Here is a 25,954-nt window from a genome sequence, read left to right on the forward strand (position 1 = left end):
GTAAGAGCAAGAGGCTGTTCATCCCAGACACAGACCCCAAGCGTCTATCCCAGGCCCAGCCCCGCCCTCATAATATCACCATCACCACCTCGCTTCCAGAAGCCTCTGCCTGCTCCTCTCCAGAGCCCTGCACCCCTGCACCACCCACCTCGGAGCGATGTGGAGGCTTCGCCAGTCCTGGGAGGACTCTGGACTTGGTCCTGAGGTCCTGGGAGGCCAGGGAGGGGCTGGCAGGGGGGCAGGAGGCCAGACAGATTCCTTGGCGGAGATGAACCGGGGTGGTGCAGAGAAGTTCAGGGCAAAGGGCATGGCCTTGCCACCCGGTGCTCCAGGGAACCTGGAAAGAGGCACTTCCTTTTCTCAGCCTCTGGAGCTGGGACTGCAGGTGTGGAGCTGGAGAGTCCTTCCCCAATGTCGACTGGCTTCTGTGCATGGAGGAGGGGGCTGTGCCGGGGCAGGGTGATGACACCTCTAAGGGGCTTCCCCAGGTGGCCCCCAGAGGTCTTCACATGATCCAAAAAAGGCCCCATCTCCTGCCTCCAGACCTTTCCTATGAGATGAGCCCCTCTGGGCAAGCAGGCCACCCCTAGAGTGGCCTCCAGAACCTTCCCTGCTTGTCCTAGTATGGGAGCTGGGCGAGGGGCAGGGGCCACAGAGGGGCTGCCTATAACCCACCTTCACACAAAGCACTCTTTCCCCTGCGCTGAGCTGGGTCTCCAGGGTGTTGTGTTCTGGACAAAGCCTCGGCGGAGGTGCTGGGGGTCCCTCATTTCGTCCTGGGCCCCCTGCCTTGGAAATGACATGTCAAGGGGAGGACTGGATCTCCAGAGACTCCCTAGACCCAGCAGCCTGCCCAGCCTAGTGAGGGAGACCCCAGACTCCCTGGGCTCCCTGAGCCCACCCTGACCAGAAAACCAGCCAAGGAAGCTGAGACGGCCTTCGCCCATGTGTGGGGAGTGAGGTTTGTCAGATCCAGGCTTTCAAACCTAGAGGGTGCAGACACTCCCTTGCCCAGGCCAGACAGAGACACAGTGGTCATGAGGTGGGGACAGGGCCCCACATGGGGACATGGGGCAGAGCACGTAGGTTATGTGGGACCTGGCCTTAGACAACCCTTTTCCCAGCATAATCCCAGCACCCACCCGTGGAGGGAAGCATGACCCTCCTCCTTTCACAGCTGGGGAAACCAAGGCTTAGAGAGTTGCCTGGCACTCTCTAAGTCTCTGCTCTTGGAAGGGGAGCAATGTCTCCTTGGCAGCAAGCTTGTGACAGCCTGAGGGTCTTGTGAGAGCAGTGGGTGGGGCTCCTGAGAGGGAGGTGAGACTCTGTCCCCCACTCCACCACCCACTCCACCCCAGCGCCTCCCTTCATGCCCACCATGGCCTGTTTCTGAAGGTCTGTGAAAGACATCTTACTCACCAAGCTCACCTGCCTTCCAATGGTGACTCAGCCAGCCTTTGTCACCAATGCCAATTGTAGCCTATGGGGCAGCCAGATACCCCCTGCCACTGCTCCTGGAATTGGGGCACTGGAGGCTGCCTGGAAGAGACGATAGTACCAGGTTGTGATGAATATTCCTGCTCAGACCCAGCCAGCCGCCGGCACCCACAGAGCAGGTGTGTGTTTTTAACTAGCAAACAAAGAACAACCCTTGAAAGCATCAGAACACGAAGAAAGCTTTCCCCATTTTGTTTTTTGTTTCTTTTTTTTTTTTAGATGGAGTCTCACTCTCTGTCGCCCAGGCTGGAGTGCAATGGTTCAATCTCGGGTCACTGCAACCTCTGCACCCCGAGTTCTAGCAATTTTCCTGCCTCAGCCTCCTGAGTAGCTGGGATTACAGGCACATGCCACCATGCCCAGCTAATCTTTTGTATTTCAGTAGAAACAGGGTTTCACTGTATTGCCCAGGCTGGTCTTGAACTCCTGAGTTCAGGCAACCCACCAGCCTTGGCTTCCCAAAGTGCTAGGATTACAGGCGTGAGCCACTGTGCCCAGTCTCGTTTTTGTTTTTATGTTTTTGAGACAGGGTCTTGCTCTGTCGCTCAGGCTATATCGCAGTGGTGCAATCACGGCTCACTACAGCCTTGACCTCCTGGGCTCAGGTGATCCTCCTGCCTCAGCCTCTCAAGTAGCTGGTATTACAGGCATGTGCCACCACACCCCGCTAACTTTTGTCTTTTTAGTAGAGACCGACTTTCACTACGTTGGCCAGGCTGGTCTGGAACTCCTGACCTAAGTGATCCGCCCTACTTGGCCTCCCAAAGTGCTGGGATTACAGGCGTGAGCCACCGCACCTGGCCCCTCCCCCACCTTGGAGTTCCCGGTACTGCTGTTTACCTCTTTCTGTCCATGTTTACTCATTGCTTAGCTCCTGCTTATAAGTGAGAATATGCAGTATGTGAGTGAGTTCACTTAGGATGATGTCCTCCAGCTCCGTCCGTGTTCCTGCAAAGGCCATGATTTCATTCTTTTTTTTTTTTTTTTTTTTGAGGTGGAGTTTTGCTCTGTAGCTAGAGTGCAATGGCATGATCTTGGCTCACCGCTACCTCCACCTCCTGGGTTCAAGTGATTCTCCTGCCTCAGCCTCCTGAGTAGCTAGGAGTACAGGCGCCCACCACCATGCCTAGCTAATTTTTATATTTTTATTAGAGACAGGATTTCATCAAGTTGGCCATGATGGTCTTGATCTCTTGACCTTGTGATCCTCTCACCTTGGCCTCCCAAAGTGCTTTGATTACAGGTGTGAGCCACCTTGCTTGGCCTCATTCTTTTTTTATGGCTGTTTTCTCAATGAGTCAGGGTTGTGGTTTGGGATGAGTCTCCTCCCTTCTCAGAGCCTCAGTTTCCCCATCTGTAAAATAGGAAACTGGACTCAGTGGATGCTAAGTTCACCACCCCCTGTTGATGACATGGGTTTCCAAAGAGGCCATAGCAGTTGGGCCAAGCCCGACCTACGTCCCAGGTCTGATGACTCTCAGCACAGTGCCCACTGCAACAAAACCTGGCTGCTGGTGGAGCTGCGTGAACAGGCTAATTTTTTTTTTTTTTTTCCTTTTTTGAGATGGAGTCTCATCCTGTCACCTAGGCTGGAGTGCAGTGTCGAGATCTCAGCTCACTGCAACTTCTGCCTCCCAGGTTCAAGCGATTCTCCTGCCTCAGCCTCCCGAGTAGCTGGGATTACAGGTGCGTGCCACCATGCCTGGCTAATTTTTTGTATCTTTAGTAGAGACAGGGTTTCACCACATTGGCCAGGCTGGTCTTGAATTCCTGGTCTCATGATCCACCCATCTTGGTCTTCCAAAGTGCTGGGATTGCAGATGTGAGCCACTGCGCCCAGCCCCACCCCCCTCCCTTTTTTTTTTTTTTTTTTTTGTTTTTTGAGTCTTGCTCTGTTGCCCAGGCTGGAGTGCAGTGGCACAATCTCAGCTCACTGCAACCTCTGCTTCCCAGGTTCAAGCAATTCTCCTGCCTCAGCCTCCTGAGTAGCTGGGATTACAGGCGCCTGCCACCACATCTGGCTAATTTTTGTATGTTTAGTAGAGACAGGGTTTCACCATGTTGGTCAGGCTGGTCTTGAACTGCCGACCTCCTGATCTACCTGCCTCAGCCTCCCAAAGTGCTGGGATTACAGGCATGAGCCACCATACCCAGCCGCTAAACTTTTTAATGTATTGTAGAGATGAGGGTCCCCCTATGTTTCCCAGGCTGGTCTGGAACTCCTGGCTCAAGCAATCCTCCAACCTGGGCCTCCCAATGTGCTGGGATTACAGGCATGAGCAGCCATGGGTGGCCTCAGGGCACTATTTTCAATCTACACTAGGCTTGGGACCCAGACACCCAGTCTTGTTAGTCTTATGTGGCAAGCAGGGAAGTGCTGGATGACACACTCGACTTCCTGTCCTGAGTGAGTGGACTCAGGACAGAATTCCTGGCCACTCAGAGGCCATCCCCACTGGTCTCCTGGCTCCCAGTGGCTTTCTGGACAAGGCGAGGCTGCTGGCCAGGTGAGCCTGGATAAATGAGAGACACTTACATCCTCGCACAGGTCTGTGTGGCTTGCTTCATGGTCCTCTTGGGGACCATGCTGGCTGGCATCTCTCCCAGCCTCCAGAGCCTCGGGTTGGTTGTCTCAGACCCAGATTGAAAGTGGTGCTCCTGTGGCTTCCCTGCAGCCAAGATCCATCAGCCAGGTGTCTGTGGTCAGCCAGGCACCAGACTGGCTTTGCAATCACCCAGCCTCATCTCAGCAGGCACCAGGAAGCCCCGCCCTGTAGCCCTCTCTTCCAGGCCAGTGAGCTCCCTCTGCACTGAAAACGTGAACCTCTTTGAATGACGCCCAAATACAGGGAATTCCATTGTCCTGGCTTCCACCCCAGCATCTGGGGGCCCTCAGCTCAGGCCTGGCCTCTCTGCAGGCCTGGGGACAACCGTTCTGAGCCTCAACCCTGACACCTTCCTGGTATGGAAGACAGATCCTGGGAGCTCCTGGCCTGGCTGCTCCCCTCCCTTGGGACCAGACATTTCTACTAGAGGCTTCCAGACAACTCGGCCCTCAGCAGTCTCTCCTCACAGATTTTTCTCATGCCTGTTTTTTGCTCACAATCCCTATTTCACTCAATAGAAGGAAGGAAAGGATGGAGGGAGGGATGGAGGAGAAGTGGGAGGAAGGAAGAAAGGAGAAAAAGACGGACGGAGGGAGGAAAGGAGGGACGAAGAAAGACAGAGGGAAGGAGGAGAGGAGGGAGGGAGGAAGAGAGGAAGGAAAAGAGGGAGGGGGGAAGGAGTGAGGGAGGAAAGGAGGGAAGGAGGGAGAGAGGGAGAAAGGAGGGACAGAGGGAAAGAGGGAGGGTGGGGGAAGCAAAGGAGAGAAAGGGAGGGAGGAGGGAAGGAGGGAGGGAGGGAAGAAGTGGGGAGGGAGGAAGGGCCAGTGGAACTAGGCTGAACCCTGGTTCCCTGACCAGCTGGTGATTCTCGAGGCCTCCCATGCAGTGGCAGGGCCTGGGCCTCAGTTGCTCCATCTGTAGAGTAGGATTAAAGTCCAGCCTCCAGCCACAGCGGTTGCAGAACAGATGGGAAAACCACAGTAGCTCTGGGCAGTGAAGTCAGGTCACAGCATGTGGGTTGGTAGCGGGAACTTCCTCCATGCTCGTCCCACGCTAGGTCCTCTATCTGGCCTTCTCTCCTTTAACCCTCCTGGAAGCTGGGGGTTTTCAGTTCCACGGAAGTTTCTCTTCAACACTGGATCCCAGCCAGCATTGCACTGGGGTGGCTTAGGGACTCCGGCTGTGTTCTTCTAGAACCTTGGCTGTGGGCCCCTTAGTCTCTCCACCCTGGACCCCTTTTACCAATTCTCCCTCCATGGGCCCCTTAGGAATAGATTTCACCGTCCAAGCACACTGCAAACATCAGTCAGTCATCAGCACCGTTCCATCTCACGCCAATCAGAGGCCCAGGGCGCCAGCCACCAAGAAGCTCTGAGAAAGCCGGTGTATTCGTTTCTGGATTTGCTGTGATAAAGCTCCACGAACTGGGTGGCTTCAAACACAGACATGCATTGTCTCACAGTTCTGGGGGCCAGAAGTCCGAGATCGAGGCAGAGGTCTCTGAGGGAGGGGCTGCCCCAGGCTTCGCTCCCAGCTTCTGCTGGCCCCAGCAATGCTCGGTGCTTAGGGGCTGTGGCGGCATTGCTCTGACCCCTGCTTCTGTCTTCACACGGGGTTCTTCCTTCTGTGTCTCTGTATCTCAGAGTCCGTGTCCAAATTTAGCTTTTCTTATAAGGACACCATCTTTGCACTGGGGACCACTCCGATCCAATATGACCTCATCTTAACTTGATTACATTAACAAAGACCCTTTTTTAGAGAGAAGGTCTTGCTCCATCATCCAGGCTGGAGTGCAGTGGTACAATCACAGCTCACCACAGCCTACATCTCCCAGGCTCAAGGGATCCTCCTGCCTCAGCCTCCTGAGTAGCTATAACTACAGGCCTGTGCCACCACACCCAGCTAATTAAATTTTTTTTGCAGAGAATGAATTGTTTTCGTAGAGGAGTGTTGTCCAGGCTGGTCTCAAACTCCTGGACTTAAGAGATCTTCCTGCCTCAGTCTCCCAAAGTGCTTGGATTTCAGGCATGAGCCACTGTGCCCGGCCCCTTTCTTTAAAGAAGGTCACATTCACAGATACCACAGGTTAGGACTGGAACGAATCTTTTTGGGGAACATAATTCAATCCACTACACCTGAGTTATCATTTTTTTCTTTTTGAGTTGGAGTCTTTGTTGCCCAGGCTGGAGTGCAGTGGCATTATCTCAGCTCACTGCAACCTCCGTCTCTGGGTTCAAGCGATTCTCCCACCTCAGCTTCCTGAGTAGTTGGGATTACAGGCATGTACCACCACGCCTGGCTAATTTTTGTATTTTTAGTAGAGACGAGGTTTCATCATATTGGCCAGGCTGGTCTCGAACTCCTGACCTCAGGCGATCTCCCCTGCTTCAGTCTCCCAGTGTTGGGATTACAGGCATGAGCCCTGAGTTATCATTTCGCATAATGTCTGCATTAGGCTTTCTGGTTTTTCTTTTTTTTTGAGAAGGAGTCTTGCTCTGTCTCCCAGGCTGGTGTGCAGTGGTGCAATCTCAGCTTACCTCTATCTCCTGGGTTCAAGTGACTCTCCTGCCTCAGCCTCCTGAGTAGCTGAGATTTACAGGTGCCTGCCACCATGCCTAGCTAATTTTTGTATTTTTTAGTGGAGACGGGGTTTCGCCATGTTTGGCAGGCTGGTCTTGAACTCCTGACCTCAGGGGATCCACCAGCCTTGGCCTCCAAAAGCGCTGGGATTACAGGCGTGAGCCACCACGCCTGGCTGGCTTTCTGGTTTTATCAGAAGAAAAAGCACAATTTTGCAAGGCTTCTGAAAACATGGGAAGGAACTCATGTACTCCCTGTCTGCATGTGTGTACCCCTGGCAGGACTGCCAGGCTGGTGTGGAGGGCACTGGAATCAGGGGGAGGCCGGAGGTCCGTCTGTGGCCACAGGAGCTGCTGCCAATAGCAGGAACAAGAAACAATCTCGGGCCATGAAGACAATTTCTGCAGCTGGCCAGGGTCTGTCCCTTTCATCCCTGGAGTTATACGACACAGAACCCTAAGGTCAGAGTCAACCAAGGGCGTGGGCCATGCAGGCGATCCCCTCGCTGTGCAGATGAGGGCACAGGCTGTATGCTGGAGCAATGTCAGGCTAGGAGTGGGCATCCTGCCTATGCCACCTGTTCACAGTGAACACTCAGCGGGTGCCAAGGAAGAGGACTCACCTGGCCAGGTACCAACCCACCCCAAGGAGGTAGCCTTGGTCTTAGGGGGCTGGAGTGGTCTTCATTCTGCCTGGAGCTCCCCATAACCTTGGCATTGGAGAGAGAGGAACCTGAGCCAGTATCCCCACCCCACCCAGAATTCCTGGCTCTTCAGCCTTTAGGGATGAAGAATGCGACCTCCCCAGTTCTGCTCGGCCGTTATTTCCCAACTGGGTGGTGTCTCTAAGTTATCCAGTGGGTGGTAACTGCAGCTTAGCTAGGCCCTCTTGTCCGGTGCCCTATCACAGGAAAACAGACAAGTCAGGGTAGTCGATGAGCTGAGGCCCAGGCCTCCTGGGAAGTCACTGCCCAGAACTGTCCCTGCTTGCAAAGAGCCCTTCCTGCCAGGAAAAGCCGCCTGCCCACAGAACTGGCTGAGTTGGGCACAGCAGATGGTGGAGGCTGGGTGTGGAAACCTGTTTCTCAGTACACAGGAGGTCCAGGAATAAGGCCCCAGGAGGTGAAACAGAGCCAGGATGCACCCACTGCCCCTGGAGTCGGGAAGAGGCATGCACCTGGGCCCGAGCAGGTACTATGTCCATCCTCCTGGCTCCGGCAGCCCCCATCTCCCCTTTAGCAGAGGAGGAGGCACAGCCATGATGAGGCCCTGTTAGGAAATTTGGATGTGTGGCTCCAAAGCTCATGATTGGCCCTTGCTGGCAGTTGCCTGAATTTTCAGGTCCTGGAATGCCAGGACAGGGCATTGTCTTCGTCTTAGGTCTTGACAAAAGACTCAACCTGCCCCAGAGGGAAGGCTGGATGGGGACTGAATCTATCTTTGGATCCACTTAACATCCATATCTTTCAAAAAAAAATTTTTTTTTTTCAAGACAGAGTCTGGCTTTGTTGCCCAGGTTGGAGTACGGCGGTGTGAGCTCCACTCACTGTAACCTCTACCTCCTGGGTTCAAGCAATTCTCCTGCCTTAGCCTCCAGAGTAGCTAGGACTTGCCACCACGCCCGGCTAATTTTTGTATTTTTAGTAGATACGGGGTTTTACCATGTTGGCCATGACTGGTCTCAAACTCCTGACCTCAGGTGATCTACCTGCCTCAGGCTCCCAAAGTGATGGGATTACAGGCGTGAGCCACTGCACCCAGCCAACACTTGTACCTTAATCATCCCCTTTTACAGACACCAATGCACAGAATGGTGCACAGAGCAGTTAAGTAACTTTCCCCAGATCACACAGCTCTAGATACCCCAGCAAGATCCTGAATCCAGATCATGTCCATTGTACAGCCAGGCCACTTGGTGCCTTGCTGAGCGCTATGGGCTGTGTGCTGTGCGTGTGCAATGGGTAGGTCAAGGCCAGCCCAGTCCAGCCCCACCAGGCCGGACCCCCGCAGTAAAATGCAAGAAACGTGCAAAGATCGAAACGACGAGCGAACGCATGGAATGAAGCGTCGCTGCTTCTGCAGCCAGGGTTCTAGCCCCCATGGCCACGTGGAAAGGCAGGTCTAGGTCTTACAGTGCTGAGAGACAGTCCTCCAGCGCCTTAGGGGCCGGCGCCCTCCACGAGGGCGACGAAGTGGGCGGAGCGTCTTCCGGCGGACCAATGACGGTTCAGAGGCGGGGAAGGAAGGCGGGGACACGAGGAGGGGCGGGGCTATTGGGAATGGGAGGGTATGAGAGTGGAGGGGCAGAAGCATCAGGTAAAAGGACCAATAGGGGTGCAGAAACGGGTGGGCGGGGCATAATGTGGGGCGGGATTGGCGGCATATAGGCCAATGGTGGGTAAGAGGCGGGCCAAGGGCGGGGCACGCGGAGGCAGGTCTGGAGGGTGGCGGACCAATGGAGACTCCGAGGCGGGGTCGGCGGGCGGACGGGCGGGGGCGCGGAGGGGGCGGTGGCGGCGGCGGCGAACAAAGAGGCGGCGGGCGCGGGCGGCCGAGCGGAGCCGAGCGGAGCCGAGCCGGGCCGATCCGGGCCGGGCCGGGCCCAGGAGCGCGCGGATGATGCGGGCGGCCAGGCCGGGGTCGGCGGGTCCCTAAAGCCCGCGCCCGGGGCCAGCGAGGGAGCCCCGCGCAGGTCGCGCGTAGCCGAAGGCGGCCGGGCCGCGCCATGGCTGGGGTCAGCTACGCGGCGCCCTGGTGGGTGAGCCTCCTGCACCGGCTGCCCCACTTCGACCTGAGCTGGGAGGCCACCAGCAGCCAGTTCCGGCCCGAGGACGCTGACTACCAGCAGGTGACACGGGACCCTCGGGGTCACGGGGTCAGGGTCCCCAGGTCACGGCCCCCTCCCCTCCCAGGGCCACGGCCCCCCTCCCCGAGGGCCTAAGGACCCCTTATCCCCCATCCAGGGTCACAGCCGCCTCCTCCTCGCGGGTCCTGGCCTCCTTCCTTCTCGAGGGTCTCTTCTGATTCCTGGGACCCCCTCCTCCAGGGTCATGGCCTCCTCCTCAAAGGTCTAAATCCCCTCCAACCCGTCGAGGGTCCATGGTACCCCTCCGGATTCTGGCCTTCCCTTCTGGTGTCACTAAGGCCCCCCTTTCTGGGGTTTCATGGAGCTGCCTCTCCCCACTCGGTGAGCCCCCTTGGCCAGTGGAGGGCCTCTCCATCACTGGGGGCAGCCTGGTGCTGTGTCCCAGTAGAGACCCCTCCCCAGATGACCCCCAGGCTCTGAGATCAGAGCGGGTGCCGGAGCACATTGGTTGCAGGCTGTCGGGGACTCCTCGCCCACTCACCCGCGGCTGGGGAATCCCACTGCCAGGCTTCCAGTGGGTGAATGGCCTGGGCCACCGCCAGCCCTCTGTGGTCGGTAATGACCCCCTGCTTGGCGGTCAGGCTGTGGGATGTACACAGGTTGTCGTGTGTGGCCGTGGGAGACAGGCTGCCTGTGGCCCCCAGAGGAGGGAGGCCTGGCGGCTGGGAAGCACCGTGGGCCTCAGGCAGGGAGGCTGGAAGTGGCTGAACCCGGGTAGAGCTGGGGGGTGGCGGGGGGCCCTTTGCAGCCCTCTCCCAGAGGAGCTCTTGGCCTGGCATGATGCCAGGCCCCAGCACCACCCCCATGGCCAAGCTACTGTCATTTGAGTGTGGGGCAGGGGACCAAGCTGTGGGCATTTCCTTCCTGCCTAGAGATCCGGATTCCAGAAGCCCCGTGACCAGGGTCCTTGGTCACCCGGAGTTTCTTTCTGGACAGATCATGGCAGAGCTCCATGGTGGGGTGGGAATGGCTTTTTGCTTATCAAAATGGCTTGGGAATCTGGTATTCCGTGGACAGCCTAGCACCTGGACTCTTCAGAACTGCATTGTCTGTGGCCTCCTGCATCCAGAGGAGGGAAGTGGAAGTGGAGAAGCCCAGTGCTCCTAGCCTCGTGCTCACTGCACCCAGGCCCCCCAGCCCATCAGATGACGTTTCCTAACAGATGAGGAAGGGGGCGAGGAATCGGCCCAGGCACGCCCAGACACAGCAGGGAGGAGGGAGGCGGAAGGATTGGTATAAAATCTCACGCCTGCGTTCTAGAGGCCCAGCCCCAGGGGACCGTTCTATGTGGGGGCAACGCACATCCAGGAACTTCTGGAACTTCTTCCATGCTCTCGGCTTTGTCACTTGTCCCTGGAAGACTCTGTTGAAGCTCCAAGGAGGGTGTGCTACACTTTGGAAAGTTCTCTGCCCTGAGGATTTGGCCCATTTGTCAGTTCTGAAGCTCCAGGGCAGCCCTGGAGCATGGGGGATGGGTGGGGGGGGCAGCTGTTTCCTGCTGGCCCTTGGGGTGCCACCTGCCTGAACTGCCAGCCACAGTTGGACTTCCCTCCAGCCCTCCAGGGAGCCTGCATTCCCAGATTTGAGACAGGGAGTGAGAAAGGGAGTGAGGGATGATGATATCTGCAGCCCAGGGGGCCTCCAGGCAGTGGCCAAGCTCCTCTGCTCAGTCTCGCCTGCCTGGCCTCTAGCAGGGTGCTGTGGCACTGGGAGGCCCTGGCTTCTGCCCCCTTTCCTCCCCTGCCCTGCGCTGTTCTGCTGTGGGAGGGCTCTGACTCACTCTCTCTCCTGCCTCGTCTCCACGGAGCAGAATTAGCCACTGAATAATTCACGATGTGGAAACCAGCCTGCCTCCATCCCCTGCCGCCTCCACTCCCAGCTCTTGGCGAGGGGCTGTGGCGTGAGCTGGTTCTGGCATGCGTCCTGCCCGTGCCCTTCAAGTGCTGGTGCTTTTGGGCAACTACTTGGCTTCTCTGAGCCTTCATCGCCTCATCCTGAATCTGGGCTGGCCATTCCGCCTGTATAGGGTCACTCCTGGGGGGCAAGGGCCAGGAGCCCCCTTCCAGGGAGGGTGGGCAGTGGGTGGGTCTGGGCCATGGCAGGCACCCCTTCCCGCCTTCCCTGGTAAGGAGTTGCTGGCTGTGGGGGAGGTGGACCCCTCACCCATCCTGACCTAGGGTTCCCTCTTAGCTGTCTGTGTGCTGCCCCCACCTGGGCTGTGCCCTGCTGGGGAGTGGGTGTCTGCTTTGAGATTATCAGGGCAGGGGGTTGGGGGAAGTGGGGCCTGGTGTCAGGAGTTGGGGGTGTGGCACGAGGGACTGGCCTTTGCTATTTCCAGCCCCCGTGGTCTGCTATTGGGAACCCTGGTGAAACCTCCTGGAGGTTTCAAGGCCCTGCGTGGGACTGCCTGTCACCAGCTGCTTTTCCCACAGCCCCAGGCGGTGGGGACAGTTGTTCCATTGTACAGATTAGCAAACTGAGGCTCCGAATCACATAGTGAGTAAGCGGTGGGGACAAGAGCCCTACTCATTTCTTCAGGCCTCTGCTCCTGCCCCTGGAGGAGCACCAGTTGGCCTGGACTTGCGGGCTTCCCAGGTTCCCCCACGGCTGCCTTGCTGCTGGGGCTGTGACCTTGAGATTAGGAGCTGATGGGGACTGAGGGATCTGTGGGAGGGCAGGAGGTAGAGGGGCATCTGAGGTCGGCTCCAAGGAAGTCCCTTCCTTGGAGTGCAACCTGGACCCTATAGAAGTCCCCGAGGCGTGGCTCCCCAGTAAGTGACTGTAGAGATGGGCTGTAGGGCTGGGCTCCCACGCTGCCTGGGCATCTGAGTGAATGGGGGCTGTGTCGTTCACGGGGGGGATTGGAGGCCTGAGACTCTTTGGTGGCCCTGCAGCTGAGCTGGCAGGGCTGGGCCTGAAGCCTGGGCACCTGGTGTGGCCCGGGCCAGTCTGTGCTGCATAGTGAGTCCTGAATGTCTAGTGGGCCTGGCTGACCTGGCATCGGGCAGGGGCTCCTGAGGGCTCCGGAGCCTTCTCTTCAGCTGGAGCATCGCAGGCCTGCACCTTCACTCTGTCACTTCCTTCTGCATGACCTTGGGTGGTACGGCCGCCATCGTGGGCTTTATTTGGGGGAGGCCTGCCTGCTAAGCTCCCACCAGCCCTTTGTGACCCCATGTCCTCAGGCAGGGATCAAGTTCATGCTCACTCACCTCAGCCTCTCTCTTGGGCTCACTGTCTCCTCCAGCTCAGGGCCAGATGCAGGAGAACAGCTATACCCTGTGGTGGGTTCCAAACTGGGCAGTGGGAGCCCAGTGGTCAGGGAAGGCTTCCTGCAGGAGGTGGTGTTAACTGGCCTGCCATAGAGGCTGCAAGCCTGGCTGCCAACAGAGGGTTATGAGTTGCCTTCTCCTTTCTGACTCCTCCATGGGCTGCGCCAGCCCTGGCAGGGTCCCTGCCCCTCACTGGGACACATGCCCTGAGCCCCTTCTCAGGTTTGCATAGCCTGGGGGCCTGTTTTCAGTTAGAGTCTGGAGTGCCCAGATGTTTCTGTCAAGACCCTAATGATAAGACTGAGGTCACTATGCAGAAACTTGGGGAAGAGCTTCTGGGCTGGGGGAACAGCACGTGCAAAGGCCCTGGGGCAGAGAGAAGCTTGAGCCTTGGGGAGAGGCCTCAACCCCACGTGTTGGAGGGTCACTCTGGTCTGACTGCACAAGGGGAATGTGCTACCTCAGGAACTGGTGAGTCCTCTGTGCCAGGAGCTGTGCCAGCCCAGGCTGGACAACCACTGTGAGAGGATCTGAGCTCTGGGAGTAGGGCAAGTGTTATCCTAGCAGAGCTGGGAGCCAGCTCCTAAGAGCACAGCGTCTCTGTGCTGCCACTCACATGAGGTCAGCCTTGTGCCCAGTTGCAGGCTGGGGGACTGTTCCCCAGGATAGGGCTGGCCTGTTATCATCCTCCCCACTCATCAGAAGGAAATTAGCTCCAGTTAAAACAGCAGCTTTGGTCACCTGTCTTGTCATTTATGAAAGCGGTACACGTTCGTGGAATATTTGGGGAAAAGGGAAGAGCGTGAGACAAAAACGTCCCTCCAGCTGGGTTCTGTCCAAGCGCATAGAGCTATAGGGTGGGTATCCCTGAGAACTGGAATCCTATAGCTTTTTACACATCCTGTACTTTGGACTGCATCTAGGGCCTTTGGTTCCAGATGCTTGTCCCGTGTCCCACGGTGCCAGGCAAGATTCTGTAGCTGCAGGGGACAGAAGCGGGCCAGACCTGGAGGCCCCCAGGGAGCAGGGCAGAAGCTTCAGGAGCAAACCCTGAGTGAACAGGAGTTGATGAGCTAGACAGGGGGCTGCAGCGAATGGGATCCTGCATTGCAGATGGGGCAGGACGCCGCATGGCTAGTCCCAGTCCGCTCTGGGCATTTCCATCTTGGCCGGCGTCTGCATTCCTTGGAAGACACTGATTGGCTGAGCTTGCCTTTTGGCCAAGTGGGCCCTGGACTACCCAGTCCACACATGCTAGAGGGTGGGTGTCAGGCCACCCTTGGCCTGGGCCACTGTCTTCATCAAGGCTTCCTGCATTTGGGCTTGTGGTTTTGGTGACTCTGAGGGTGCTCTGGCCACCTCTGTCCCTAGGAGACTCGGGGGTTCTCAAGTCCCTTCCTTAGAGTGCAGCCTGGACCTGCTAGAAGTCGCTGAGGTGTTGATGGCTTTTCCTGGGTGTGCTCGGATGTTGGGGTGGGAATTCTTGCTCAGGGCACTGGCTTCCCCATCTCCGGTTTCAGCAGTGCCAGGGGCCACTGCAGTCTGTGTGTGTGGGGCCCTCACTGCCCCCAACTTGCCTGGAACTCCAGGCCCAGCTCTAGGGCCCTCCTTCTGGGCATCTCCATGGTGACCCTTCTTCCTTCCCTGACCCCTGGGCAGGGGCCCCCGCTGGCCAGCCCCATCTAAGGGATGTGCAATGCCAGCTGCTCTGACCCCTCCAGGCGCTCTTGATTAGGCTCTGGGGGAGTGGGGAGCCCTGCAGCTTGGATCCCCAGAGGCTTGTGCTGCTTGTTTCTAAAGCACTTTTCTTGGAGAACCACCCAGTGACCCTGGGAGGTGGACACTGTGTCCCCAGCATAAGCAGAAATGTGGGCCAGCCAGCATCGGGAGCTGGAAGACTGGACCCCGGTTCCAGCTACAGCCCAGCTCCATCCCTTCCAGTGGACATGGTGTCAGTGCAGTTCGAGAGCCCAGGGGTGCAGGTTCAGAGGGGCTCAGGGGCATCTACTTCCCCCAGCTGCCCCACAGTCAGTTCTGCCGAGGCCTGGGCAACAGAAGAGGAACTGAGTTTGCAGCCAGGGGCCTGGGGTCAAGGACATGGGAAGTGCCTGATTCGGCCACCAGGGAATCAGCATGTGACAGCAGGTGTATGGTGGGACCACAGGAGAGCCTCCCGTACCCAGGCCTACCGCTGGGGTCTGCAGGGAGCCCAAGGGGGCTTCTCACAGTCTTGGGAGGCTGGCCTGAGTCCCGTGGGGCAGCACCCTCCGTGGCTGGGCCAGGCCCTTGTTGGCTGAGCGTGTGAGAGGAGGCAAGGCCACTCACAGCCTGAGTGCCAGTGCCTTTGGCCTCTGAGGAGGGTGCCAGCCATGGTGCCCCTGCTTGCTCTGCCCCCTTGGGCCCATGCACACTGGTGGGGTTCCTGGTCATCGTGGAGGAGCACTTCCAAAGTTCTGGGGTACACCGATCTCTGAGCCCTGCATCTGGGTTGGGCCATGCCCTCTGGGCTGCCTCTCCCTGGTGGGGAGCTGAACCCGGAGACGGGGCTCCAGTCTGGCGGCTCCAGGCTTGGTCTGAGGCCGGGGACCCAGTCCCCAGGTGTCTGGTGCAGAGGTCTGCAGACAAGTTGGGAGAGCAGGGGGTTTTCTGGGTGTCACGCTGAGAGATATGTCGGAGCGCGGGGACCAAAATAGACACGCTTGCTGCAGCTCTTTGGTGTCTGTTCCCTGCATGGGGGAGGGCAGGCGAGGGCAGCAGGAGAGCAGGGGCCCCCTCGCTACAGGGCGCAGGGCAGAGGCCCGGCCTATGGGGAGATGGGCAGGAGCACCTCTGAGTGTCAACCCAAGGGCTGCCTCACCAGCCTCCTTCCAGGCCATTCCTGGAGGGCGAGGGCCAGCCTGGAGGGAGCTCTGGGGGTTGTGGAGCAGTGGGTGTGGGGCCACATGTAGCCTGGCCTCCTGGACCTCGGACCTCAGGAGTGGGGGACGGGGATGCAAAGTTGGCCCCAACCCAGGCTCCCACGTGGCTGCTGCTGGCTGCTGCTGGCTGCATGCCCTCCAGGCATGGCCAGGAGCTCACCGTCATGGAATGCGTGAAACCCAAGCCCAGCCTGGTGGAAAATCTGTTTTTAATTTTGGGCCGGCGTCACTGGGAGCCTGGGCCGAGTGTGCTGTGGGTGGGGGCTGCAGCCACGTGTCTAGTGTAGCCACGTGCGGGGCTGAGGCCTAGCCGAGGGCTATGACCCTGGAGCCCCCACTGTGTGAGGGGACCCACGAGGCAAAGGTGGGGAGCCCTGCTTCCTAGTGGGGGGCCCCTGACACGGGCAGTGGTGGTGGCTTGCACACACCGAGCACACCCTGGCCTCTCCAAGCAAGGCTTGGCCCTAGGGATCCGGCCCCTTTCCCTACCCTGGCCCAGGACCCTGGGGGGTTCTCACGGTGCTGGAGGCCAGAACTCCTCAGTCTGCATTGGGGTATAGGACTCCAGCCCACCTCTCAGACACCCCCAAACCTTGTCACTTCCTCTGGAGGAGGGGCCTTGGCAGTTCCAGGGCTGAAGTTTGGCATCCATGGAGTCAGGTGGGGTTGCTCCCTTCCCACTGCCTCCCACATCCTCCTGGAGCCCCCGGCTAGCACTGTGGATGCAGGGGAGCCCCCCACCCAGCGGGGCCAAGCTGTCTGTCCAAGCCTGGGTCCCCAGCACCCAGTGCAGGGTGCTGTTAAGATGCCCTGAAAGCTGATGCTCCCCAATTAGCCTAGACCCCGGACAGGATCATAGTTGTCAGTGTGGAGACTCTGTCCCTATCCAGGAAGCTGGGGGTGACTCCGTCCCCACTGCAGTCAGGCTGTGTGGCTGTCACCATGTTGTGTGTCTGTCACATGGAGGCACTTCTGGCAGGATTCTGGCCCCTCGGTGGACTTTGTGCTTGGCCTCTGTGGAGCTTGTCCCTTTCCCTCCACCAAACTGTCACTTTCATAAGGAGCTGGCATGAGGGGCGGGGCAGGGCTGAGCAGGGCTGGAACCCATCTTCTGCCTGCCTCTTCTCTGGGCATCGGGGCTGCTTCTCCTGCTACCCCTGCTACCCCTGCTCCCTGTGCCTGTGGCTGTACCTTTGGGGCTCACTGGTCCTTCCCAGGGCCACAGGCAGCCGTCATCCTCAGCTGCAGTCACACTGCCTGGCCTGCTGGCCTCTCCTGCCCCACTGTGTGACTGTGGACTCTGGACCTGCCCCCAGGCTCCCTGTGCCTAGCAGCGTGGCTCCAGGATGTGTCACTGTGTCTTTGTTTCCCTCCCTGCTCAGGGTGGACCCAAAGCAGTATCCAGCCAAGGAAGGAGCAGCTGTGGCCGGAAGAGCATGGTGGCGGGATCGTGGCTGCTGCCTGTGGCTGGGGCTGCGGGCTGCATCAGGCCAGACTTCTCATCAGAGCGCCTGTGAGAGCCTCCCAGTGGGCCAGGGCCTCCTCAGCCCAGCCATGCGCCGCCATAGCCCACAGGGGTTGGCAGGACAGAGCAGCGTGTAGGTCCATGGCCCGGGGCGCCGGGGCAGGCAGCTGCTCCCAGGTGCACAAGTGTTGAGCAGCTATCTGCATGTGTGTGGAGGGTGTGTGTTCCACAGTCTGGCCCTGGCTTACTGTGTGCCCTGCCCTGCGTGGCATGTATCCTCACATGCTGCCAGGCCCAGGTACTGCCACCAGGTGCTCTAGGAGCCACCAGGATGCCCAGAAGCAGCCACTGGTGCAGGTGGCAGGCAGTGTGCCCTGCCCTGCAGTCATGCATGGCCCTCCCGACTCGGCAGCCTGGTGTGGTGCAGCCTGTGCTGGTGCCGAGCCTGGCATTGTGTGGGGGGTGCCTGTGTCTGCGTGGCTAATGGGAGCCACATCCAGGAAGGGCCTGGAGGCAGAGTGGGCGTGAGCAGGAGGACAAGGCAGGTGTGGGGCACTGGCCTCGCCACTGCTCACGTATATTGTCTCCCCAAGCCTCCTGCCCCGCCTGCTGTCCTAAGGCCTTGGTGGCACACTGGGCCCTCCCATCTCCAAGCAGGGCTGGGGCAGGGCCACCCACCTGTGCAGGCAGCCAGGTCGGGTCAGGAGTTCTTGCCTTGCAGGTGCTGAGATGAGGCTCCCACAGAGCAAAGGCTGCAGCACCAGGTTTGGGCCTGGGTCTCTGACATCCTGGGGACATTCTAGAGGAGGTGGCTTGTGTCTGGGCACAGTGGGGGTTCCCTGAAAGAAGAAGGCTCTAGGCCCAGGGACAGTGTATGCCTGGGTGTAGAGGCCAGAGAGCTCTGCCCACTCCTAGCCAGCCGTGGCCTGAGGCGTTCCCACCAGGTCAGGGAGGACTTGGTGTAGCTTGGGGTATACTGGGATCCTATTGGCGGTAGCCTGATCTGGGACAGAGTAAGACTTCAGACCCTGGCTCTCTCTCTGATTGGGTGTTTCCAGAGTGATGGGGTTTTGTGGGGGGCCACAGGGCAGTCACGGGGAGTCTAGGCTCACAGTGGGAGGGGGCATCCCCAGTGGATACATCCGTGGCTGTGGGGCTGCAGAGGCCTGGAGAAGCAGGGGGTGGCCCAGGGCCAAGACCAGGGGGCCTAGGGTGTGGGAGGGGAATTGAGGCAGCAGGAGGGGGTCACCCCCAGCCCCCTTGGCTCGTTCGTGGCACTCGAGTCCTCCCTGAGTGCTCTACGGAGCCCAGCGTGTAGCTTTCGACTCGCCTGACTGAGCCCTTACATCACTTCCACCATAGACGGAAAATTCCATTTGGTCAGAGCCCAGCTGCTGATCAGACAGTTCCCATTCTTTCTCTGAATGGGCCAGGGAAGGGTGGAGGGGCCGCCAGCCCGGTGGAGAAAGGTGGCTGGGCCATCACGGGAATGCCGCTGGACCAGTGCCCTGAGGGAGGCTGCCATCTGGGAATCTGGCTTCGGGAAGTGGGTACAGAGGTCAGGCTGGCCACGGCACGCTCCCTGCAGACAGCTGGGCTCAGGCCTGGTGCACTGGGTGCCTGGGATCTGGGGGGGCCTGAAGCAGCTGCCCGGTTTGCTGGCACCCTGACACCTGGGCTCTAAACAGCAGATGAGAACAGGCTGTGCACTCTCAGGGAGACACCATCTCCTTCCTGAGTTGGGGGAGGCTGAGTGAGGCTGTCCCTGTGCCGGCCCCGAAGCCTGGCCTCTGGCCCCTGGGGGCTGAGGAGTAAGGCTCAGTTTGCAGCTGGCCCCATCCAGGCAAGAACAGGAGAAAGCTGCCTCAGCCAAGCACGGTGCTCACACCTGTAATCCAGCACTTTGGGAGTTCGAGGCGGGGGGGCGGGGGGATCGCTTGAGCCCAGGAGTTCAAGACCTGCCTGGGAAACATAGCCAGACCCTGTCTTTACAATTTTTTTTTTTTTTAAATTAGGGCAGAGGCCAGGCACAGTGACTCACACCTGTAATTCCAGCACTTTGGGGGACCAAAATGGTGGATCACCTGAGGTCAGGAGTTCAAGACCAGTCTGGCCAACACGGTGATCTCCCCATCTCTAAAATACAAAAATTAGCCAGGTGTGTTGGTGCATACCTATAGTCGCAGCTACTCAGGAAGCCAAAGTAGGAGAATTGCTTGAACGCGGGAGCTGAGATCTCAAGCCACTACACTCCAGCCTGGGTGACAGACTCTGTCTCAAAAAAAAAAGAAAGAAAATTAGCCAGGAGCTGTTAGTATGTGCCTGTGGTCGCAGCTACTTGAGAGGCTGAGGCAGGAGGATCACTTGAGCCCAGGAGGTCGAGGCTGCAGTGAGCTGTGATTGTGCCACTGCACTCCAGCCTGGGCCACAGAGCAAGACCCTGTCTCAAAAAAATTTTTTTTTTAATCGTACATTCGGGCCAGGTGTGGTGGCTCACGCCTGTAGTCCCAGCACTTTGGGAGGCTGAGGCGAGTGGATCACCTGAGGTCAGGAGTTCAAGACCAGCCTGACCAACATGGTTAAACCTCATCTTTACTAAAAATACAAAATTAGCCAGGTGTGGTGGCATGCGCCTGTAATTCCAGCTATTTGGGAGGCGAGGCAGGAGAATCGTTTGAACCTGGGAGAAGGTTGTAGTGAGCCAAGATTACACTACTGCACTCCAGCCTGGGCAACACGAGTGCTGCCTTTTCTGCTTTTCTCAGTGCCTCTTACCTTCCAGCAGGCTTCACAGTTCACTTATGATGATGTTTAGTGCCTGCGTCACCTCAACTTCCTACAGGCAGCCCCGAGGGCAGAGGACACCATCTACAGGGACCCTGCGTGTGCCTGGTGCCTAGCAGCCTCTCCCCACTAGCCATAGTTGCCCCCCGCCCGCTGCGCCTGGATGTCAGCCCTCCGCACCAGGGCAGAGCAGTCCAAGGAACGGGCTTGCCTCACCTAGGTCCTGTTTGGCCAGGGTTTATCTCACCCTGCCTCCATTTTCTCATCTGCCAAATGGGAGTGGGTGGCTCTGGCGCCACCGAGGAAGTGATTCATGCCTGGGAGCCATCTGATGTGCACTGATGCCCTGAGCTCTGGGTGGACATGCCAGGCCGGTGGCTACGGAGGCCACAGCCAGGTACCTGTTTAGGCTTTGTGTGCTTCGTGTCTGGGATTACACCTGCTCTCTCAGTCCCCAGCTCCTCACCCCAGGAGGAGTTTCCCTGAGTCCCAGATGTGGTGTGCATACAGACAGGCTCTCCTGGAGTCATGCCCCATGTGAGCCCAGGGTTGGGGGAGCAAGCAAAGGTGACCCCATTCAAGGACTGGGGAGTCCTCTGTAGGTGGAGAGCAGAGGGAGGGCTCACTGGAGGAGTCTAGCCAGCCCAGGGCCAAGATGGGGCTGGTTGCCGTCGCCCCCAGGCCATAGGAGCCCAAGGGATGCCCCATGGATGGAAGTGCAGACATGGGTATGGGTCCAATGGAGCTCTGGCCCACAGGGGCATAGTTAGCTGCCCACAAGTCTGTTCTGCCCTTGGCCTCTGAGCTACAAGGAGGGTACTGGCAGGGCCTGTGGTCACAGCTGGTGGGGTTAGCACCTCTACTCCATGCCCAGCCCCATATAGGCCAGGCCAGACCCAGAGTGTTGCTTTTCCAAGCTCCCCAACGTTAATAGATGACCCACTGTGTGTACAGCCTGGGCCTGGGCGTGGTGCTGGGTGTTAATGTGAGCCCCTGACCCCATGTGACTGGACTGTCTCTGCCTCCCTGTGTGATCTTGGGCAAACCCTACTGGATCCTGAGGATCCCTCTGTGACTTGAGCTCCCTGGACCATGAGACTGTCCTGAACTGATTCAGTTTCAGCGGCTGTGGTGGCCTGCCTCTTGAGGGTGGGAGTGGGCTCAGGGCCCAGCAGTACTCATGCCATTGCAAGGGCGGTAGGCACCTGTGCATGGCTGAAGGAGCGAGAGGGTGCCTGCCCCCGATGCTCTGCAGTATCCAGATTGCTGACTGCTGGGCAGCTGTGGACACACTGGCATGACTTTGGACTATGGCGGCTCATTTCTGGGTGTGCCGAGTTGGTCAGCACCTTCCTGGCCAGGTAGAGATGGAAAGGCCACCTTCAGGTGTGGCCGGCTTCCTGGAGGGCAGGACACAACATCCTTCCGCTGCCTGGCAACCATCTCCTGGGAGATCCAGCAACAGTCCCAGTGCCCACTGTGGCTGAGCCCTCATCCCAAGGGGGGACAGGCAGGGGACCATCTGCCCCAGTAGCTCCCGAGGCTGGGGCCCCTGAGAGCCACATTGCTGAAGCGTTGTGATCCAGGGAGGGAGGTGTTTCTCTGCAGCAGTGCCAGTGAGGGCAGTGCAGGTGTACCTGGTGGCCACCCCACAACACTGATGGCCCCTGCTGCTGACAGCCCCCCACCCATAGACACCCCCCACCCATAGACACCCCCCACCCATAGACACCCCCCACCCATAGACACCCCCCACCCATAGACACCCCCCACCCATAGACACCCCCCACCCATAGACACCCCCCACCCATAGACACCCCCCACCCATAGACACCCCCCACCCATAGACACCCCCCACCCATAGACACCCCCCACCCATAGACACCCCCGAGTTAGCCTCTGGGTGGTCCCTGGCCCCATGATGAGGCACAGCCCTGTGTCCGCTCTCCATCCCTCGCCTGGACACAGGAAGTATGCGGAGGTTCTGGAGGGCTGAGCCAGGGGCAGGGCTATGCTGAACCCAGGGACCTGGGGTTGCAGGGCCTGCGTGCTTTCTCTGTAGCTTCTCTAAAGCCCAGTTTCCCTGTTGATGAAATGGGGGGTGAGAGTGCTTGGACAGGCAGACTGAGTGTGGTGCCAGGAGAAGGGACAGCTCTGGGGACATGTTACCCTCCCTCCCTGAAGCGGATGCTCAGGAAATGTCACTGCTGCATCAGTTTAGCCACTTCCTGTGGGGGTTGCCCGGACTTGGGATGGGAGGGCTCTGGTGTCTGTTCTGTGGTCTGTCTTTTGTGTTCAGAGACCTGCGGAGAACCACGCCAGAAGGCCATGCTTGGAACCAGACAGGGCTTTGTGTCTGGTGGGGTGACCATATGCAGCCTGTGTGGGTGGTGTCCCCTGGGACAGCCCTGGCCAGTGACCATGGCAATGTGGGACCAGCCCCACCATCTCATCCAGCATGGGGGGACTCAATGGGCAGTGCCCACCCCTGAGTGCAGCTTCTCAGTGCACAGACCCCAGACAGGATCAGGTTCCTGATGGGGCATCTTCCATGTTCACCCCTCAGAAACACTTTCATGGCCAACAAGTGGGGTAGGGAAAACCTTAGCACTATAGCTGGGGTGGGGGATCCTGCCAGGACTGATGTAGGAGAGTTCTGGGCCTGAGTTGAGATGGGCCCTGGGGTTCTAGGGTGTCTTGGGCTGGGGGTGAGGACAGGAGCTGATGCTGGCAGCCCCTCCCCAGGGCTTCGCTTCTTCAGGGGGCAGCAGCACTTCTTTCTACAGAAGAAAAACCAGGCTTGGGGAGGTGGAGGGACCTCCTTAGTGGGGCTGTGGCTGCAAGGACACTGGTTCACCAGACTGCTGGGTCCTCCTTTGTCACCCACATTCTCTGGCTACCTCCACCCAGTGTCTCTCCTTGGTGCCTGGTGGGGCAGACATCCTGAGCATCTGCTCTGTACTCTGGGGACCCAGTGGGGAGGGTACAGGTGGCCTTGCCGGAGACACGGAGGCCTGGAAATGGAGGCCAGGGTCCACCCGGCCCCTCCTAGTGGCTATGCAGTCTTGATGCCGTACAGCGTTGAAGATGGCGAGACCGGGGTCCCAGGTGTGGGGTCCAGACCCGGGTAACCACAGGTGCATCACTGAGGTGGTGGGAGCCTCCATACCTCACCTACAAGTTGGGGATGAGGCCCACCTCCCAGGGCTGGGAGCAGGATTAAATGGGAGCCTGTGCAAGGTCCTTGCTGGAGCGGGGCGTGCCACTCTGGGCCTGGGGGTCCACCCCCTCCAGCGCCGCCTCCTGCCCGCCCGCAGGCGCTGCTGCTGTTGGGGGCCGCCGCCCTAGCCTGCCTCGCCCTGGACCTCCTCTTCCTGCTCTTTTACTCCTTCTGGCTGTGCTGCCGGCGGCGCAAGAGCGAGGAGCACCTGGACGCCGACTGCTGCTGCACGGCCTGGTGCGTCATCATCGCCACGCTGGTGTGCAGGTAAGCGCGGTGGGGCGGGGCTGGAAGGCGGGACCAGAGAGGGGTGTTTCCCTAGGGGGCGGGGCTAGAGAGGATGGGGTAAAGGGGCGGGGCCACAATATCAGGCCCCGCCCTCACGCCGCCGCTCCCTCCAGCGCCGGCATCGCGGTAGGATTCTACGGCAACGGGGAGACCAGTGACGGCATCCACCGTGCCACCTACTCGCTCCGCCACGCCAACCGCACGGTGGCCGGGGTCCAGGACCGCGTGAGTGGCCGCCGAATTGGGGCCGGGGCTGCTGTTGCTGCTCCTGAACTCCACGTCTGTGCGAGGCCGGGCGGGGCAGCCGGGGCTGGGGCTGTGCAGGAGGGGCCCAGCCTCTGGGGCAAGGAGGGCAGGTTCCTGGCCTCACGCCCGCGGGTCCGGCGCAGGTGTGGGACACGGCAGTGGGGCTGAACCACACCGCGGAGCCCAGCCTGCAGACCTTGGAGCGGCAGCTGACCGGGCGGCCCGAGCCCCTGCAAGCCGTGCAGCGGCTGCAGGGCCTGCTGGAAACGCTGCTGGGCTACACGGCCGCCATTCCCTTTTGGAGGAACACCGCAGTGTCGCTGGAGGTGCTGGCGGAGCAGGTGGATCTCTACGACTGGTACAGGTGCGGCCGGGCCCTCCCCCCTGCCCGCCCCACTGAGCAGGCATCACCCTCCTTGGGTCAGTTTTGCTCTCAGCACCTAGTACATGAAGCCTGATGGGTGGGGGGCCCAGGGCCACTGGTCACAGGCAAAGACTGGAGTTTCCCTAACAGGAGCCTTTCTCAAGAACTGCCACCAGTCCTTAAGATCCAGACCCTCTGAATGCCCTCCGATGTGCCAGGCTGCTGGCCTCAGCTCCCCCTGGGACCCCACTCCCTGGCCCCGAGTCCATGCCCTGGCCCACTCCCAGGTGTGCCTGCAGGTGGCTGGGCTACCTGGGCCTGCTGCTGTTGGATGTCGTCATCTGTCTCCTGGTGCTGGTCGGCCTCATCCGCAGCTCCAAAGGCATCCTCGTGGGGTGAGTCTGGGGGCCTGAAGCGGAGGGGCAGGGCAAGGGACCATGGCACCACCTCCCACACCCCTTCTGTGGTATCAGCCACAGGCTCTGTGGTGGGGGCTGAGCAGGACCCCCCCCCCTGCACTGGGTCTGCTCTGAGATGCCCCTTCCATTCTTGTGGCCTGTGCCCCTGTGGCCACCGTCCCGGTACACTTGCCCCCAGCCCTTGGTTTCCTGTGAGAGTCTGCACATGGGGCACTTGTAGCCCAGGACCTGAAACAACCTGCTGAGGTCTCTGACTGCCCCGGGCCACCCAGGGACCAGGCTGGGGCCCCTTCCCCCACCCCTTCCATCCTTGGCCCTGGGGCAGCCTGGGTTCCAGCCCCAGCTCTGGCTCACCAGGAAGGTGACCTTGGGCAGGTGGCTCTTTAGTGCTGGTCCTTGGTCTCCTCGTTGGGAAGGCAGAGAGAGTGGCAGCTCCTCCGTGGGAGGCGAGGTGTTGTCACTGCCCCTCACTGCACAGCTGCATGGCCATAGCTGGTGTCTCCCTGGGCCAGGCCCGGGAGAGATGGGAGAACACCCAGCCTCCCCCTATGTGGCACTCACAGGTCACAGAGAAGTGGAGTGAGGGAAAGGTGCCATGGGCCAGAGGTGACAGCACCCTGAAGAGGAAGAGCTGGGGTGGAGGGGGTGTAGGCTGGTGGGGGGTACTGGCAGGTTGGGGGTACAGGTGGGTGGGGGGGTGCTACTGCACACTATGCCCAAGGAGACCCTAGAGAGGAGGGATTGAGTAAGGACCCCAGGGAGTGAGGGATGCCTGGACATACAAGGAAGGATAACAGTGTGCAGGCCTGCAGTGGGGTTTGGGGGACACGAGGTGGGGTGTGGGGGGCCTGCAGTAGAGTGTGGGGGGCCCACAGTGGGGCATAGGGCCTGGAGTGGGGTGTGGGGCCTGCACTGGGGTGTGTTTGGGGGACCTACACTGGGGTTTGGGGGACCCACAGTGTGGGGGGAAGCGCCTGCAATGGGGTGTGCACAGGGGCCTGTGTGTCTGAATCAAAGGGAGCCAGATGTGGGTGAGGTGAGGCCTCCCCAGGTGTGGATGAGGGAGAGGCTGGTGCTGTAGCAAGAGCACCCAGTTGCTGAGCTAGAGTTCAGCACAGGAGGGCTTGGTCTGGCTGAGGTTAGCAGGCCCCTTGGGCTGCTACGTGGGCAGTGGGATGCAGGGTCCCTCATGAAAGTAGATACTGTTGCCTGCTCGGGACCTGGGGGCCAGGAGAGGCAGGGCCCCAAGAGCCACCTGGCCTTCCAGCCCTACTTCCAGGTTGGAACTCTCTGAGCCCACCCCTCCCAGGAGAGGGCTCCATCTGGGCCCTGGGCTGTGGGCAGCTCTGGCTGAGGCCAGGCCGTGGGAAAAGCCCCAGTTCCTGTGTGGGCTGACCCCCGTTGTGCACTGGGACCCATCTTCTGGCCTGTAG

The 25,954-nt window shown here is 59.5% G+C and overlaps 2 protein-coding genes across 12 annotated transcripts in view; one reads left to right on the plus strand and one right to left on the minus strand.

Annotated features, from left to right (window-relative positions):
- The window catches only part of TIMD4 (T cell immunoglobulin and mucin domain containing 4), a 122,638-nt gene extending 122,448 nt beyond the window's left edge, over positions 1-190 (minus strand). For 7 of the 8 annotated variants that reach the window (XM_078365777.1, XM_078365779.1, XM_078365781.1 and 4 more), the window contains exon 1: positions 89-190. The gene's annotated coding sequence lies outside the window, so the exon portion shown is untranslated. The remainder of the gene's footprint in view (positions 1-88) is intronic. The other variant, XM_078365775.1, reaches the window with a different exon arrangement.
- A 9,049-nt stretch (positions 191-9,239) lies between these two features.
- Positions 9,240-25,954, plus strand: part of TTYH3 (tweety family member 3) — a 33,354-nt gene continuing 16,639 nt past the window's right edge. For all 4 annotated transcript variants that reach the window (XM_078363732.1, XM_035289433.3, XM_035289434.3 and 1 more), the window contains exons 1-5: positions 9,240-9,530; positions 23,302-23,471; positions 23,606-23,717; positions 23,882-24,102; positions 24,402-24,497. In XM_078363732.1, coding sequence (XP_078219858.1) covers positions 9,408-9,530; positions 23,302-23,471; positions 23,606-23,717; positions 23,882-24,102; positions 24,402-24,497 — 722 coding nt within the window. In that variant the 5' untranslated portion in view covers positions 9,240-9,407. The remainder of the gene's footprint in view (positions 9,531-23,301; positions 23,472-23,605; positions 23,718-23,881; positions 24,103-24,401; positions 24,498-25,954) is intronic.

The sequence above is a fragment of the Callithrix jacchus genome, chromosome 2 (assembly GCF_049354715.1).
Source record: "Callithrix jacchus isolate 240 chromosome 2, calJac240_pri, whole genome shotgun sequence".
In the NCBI taxonomy this organism is placed as follows: Eukaryota; Metazoa; Chordata; class Mammalia; order Primates; family Cebidae; genus Callithrix; species Callithrix jacchus.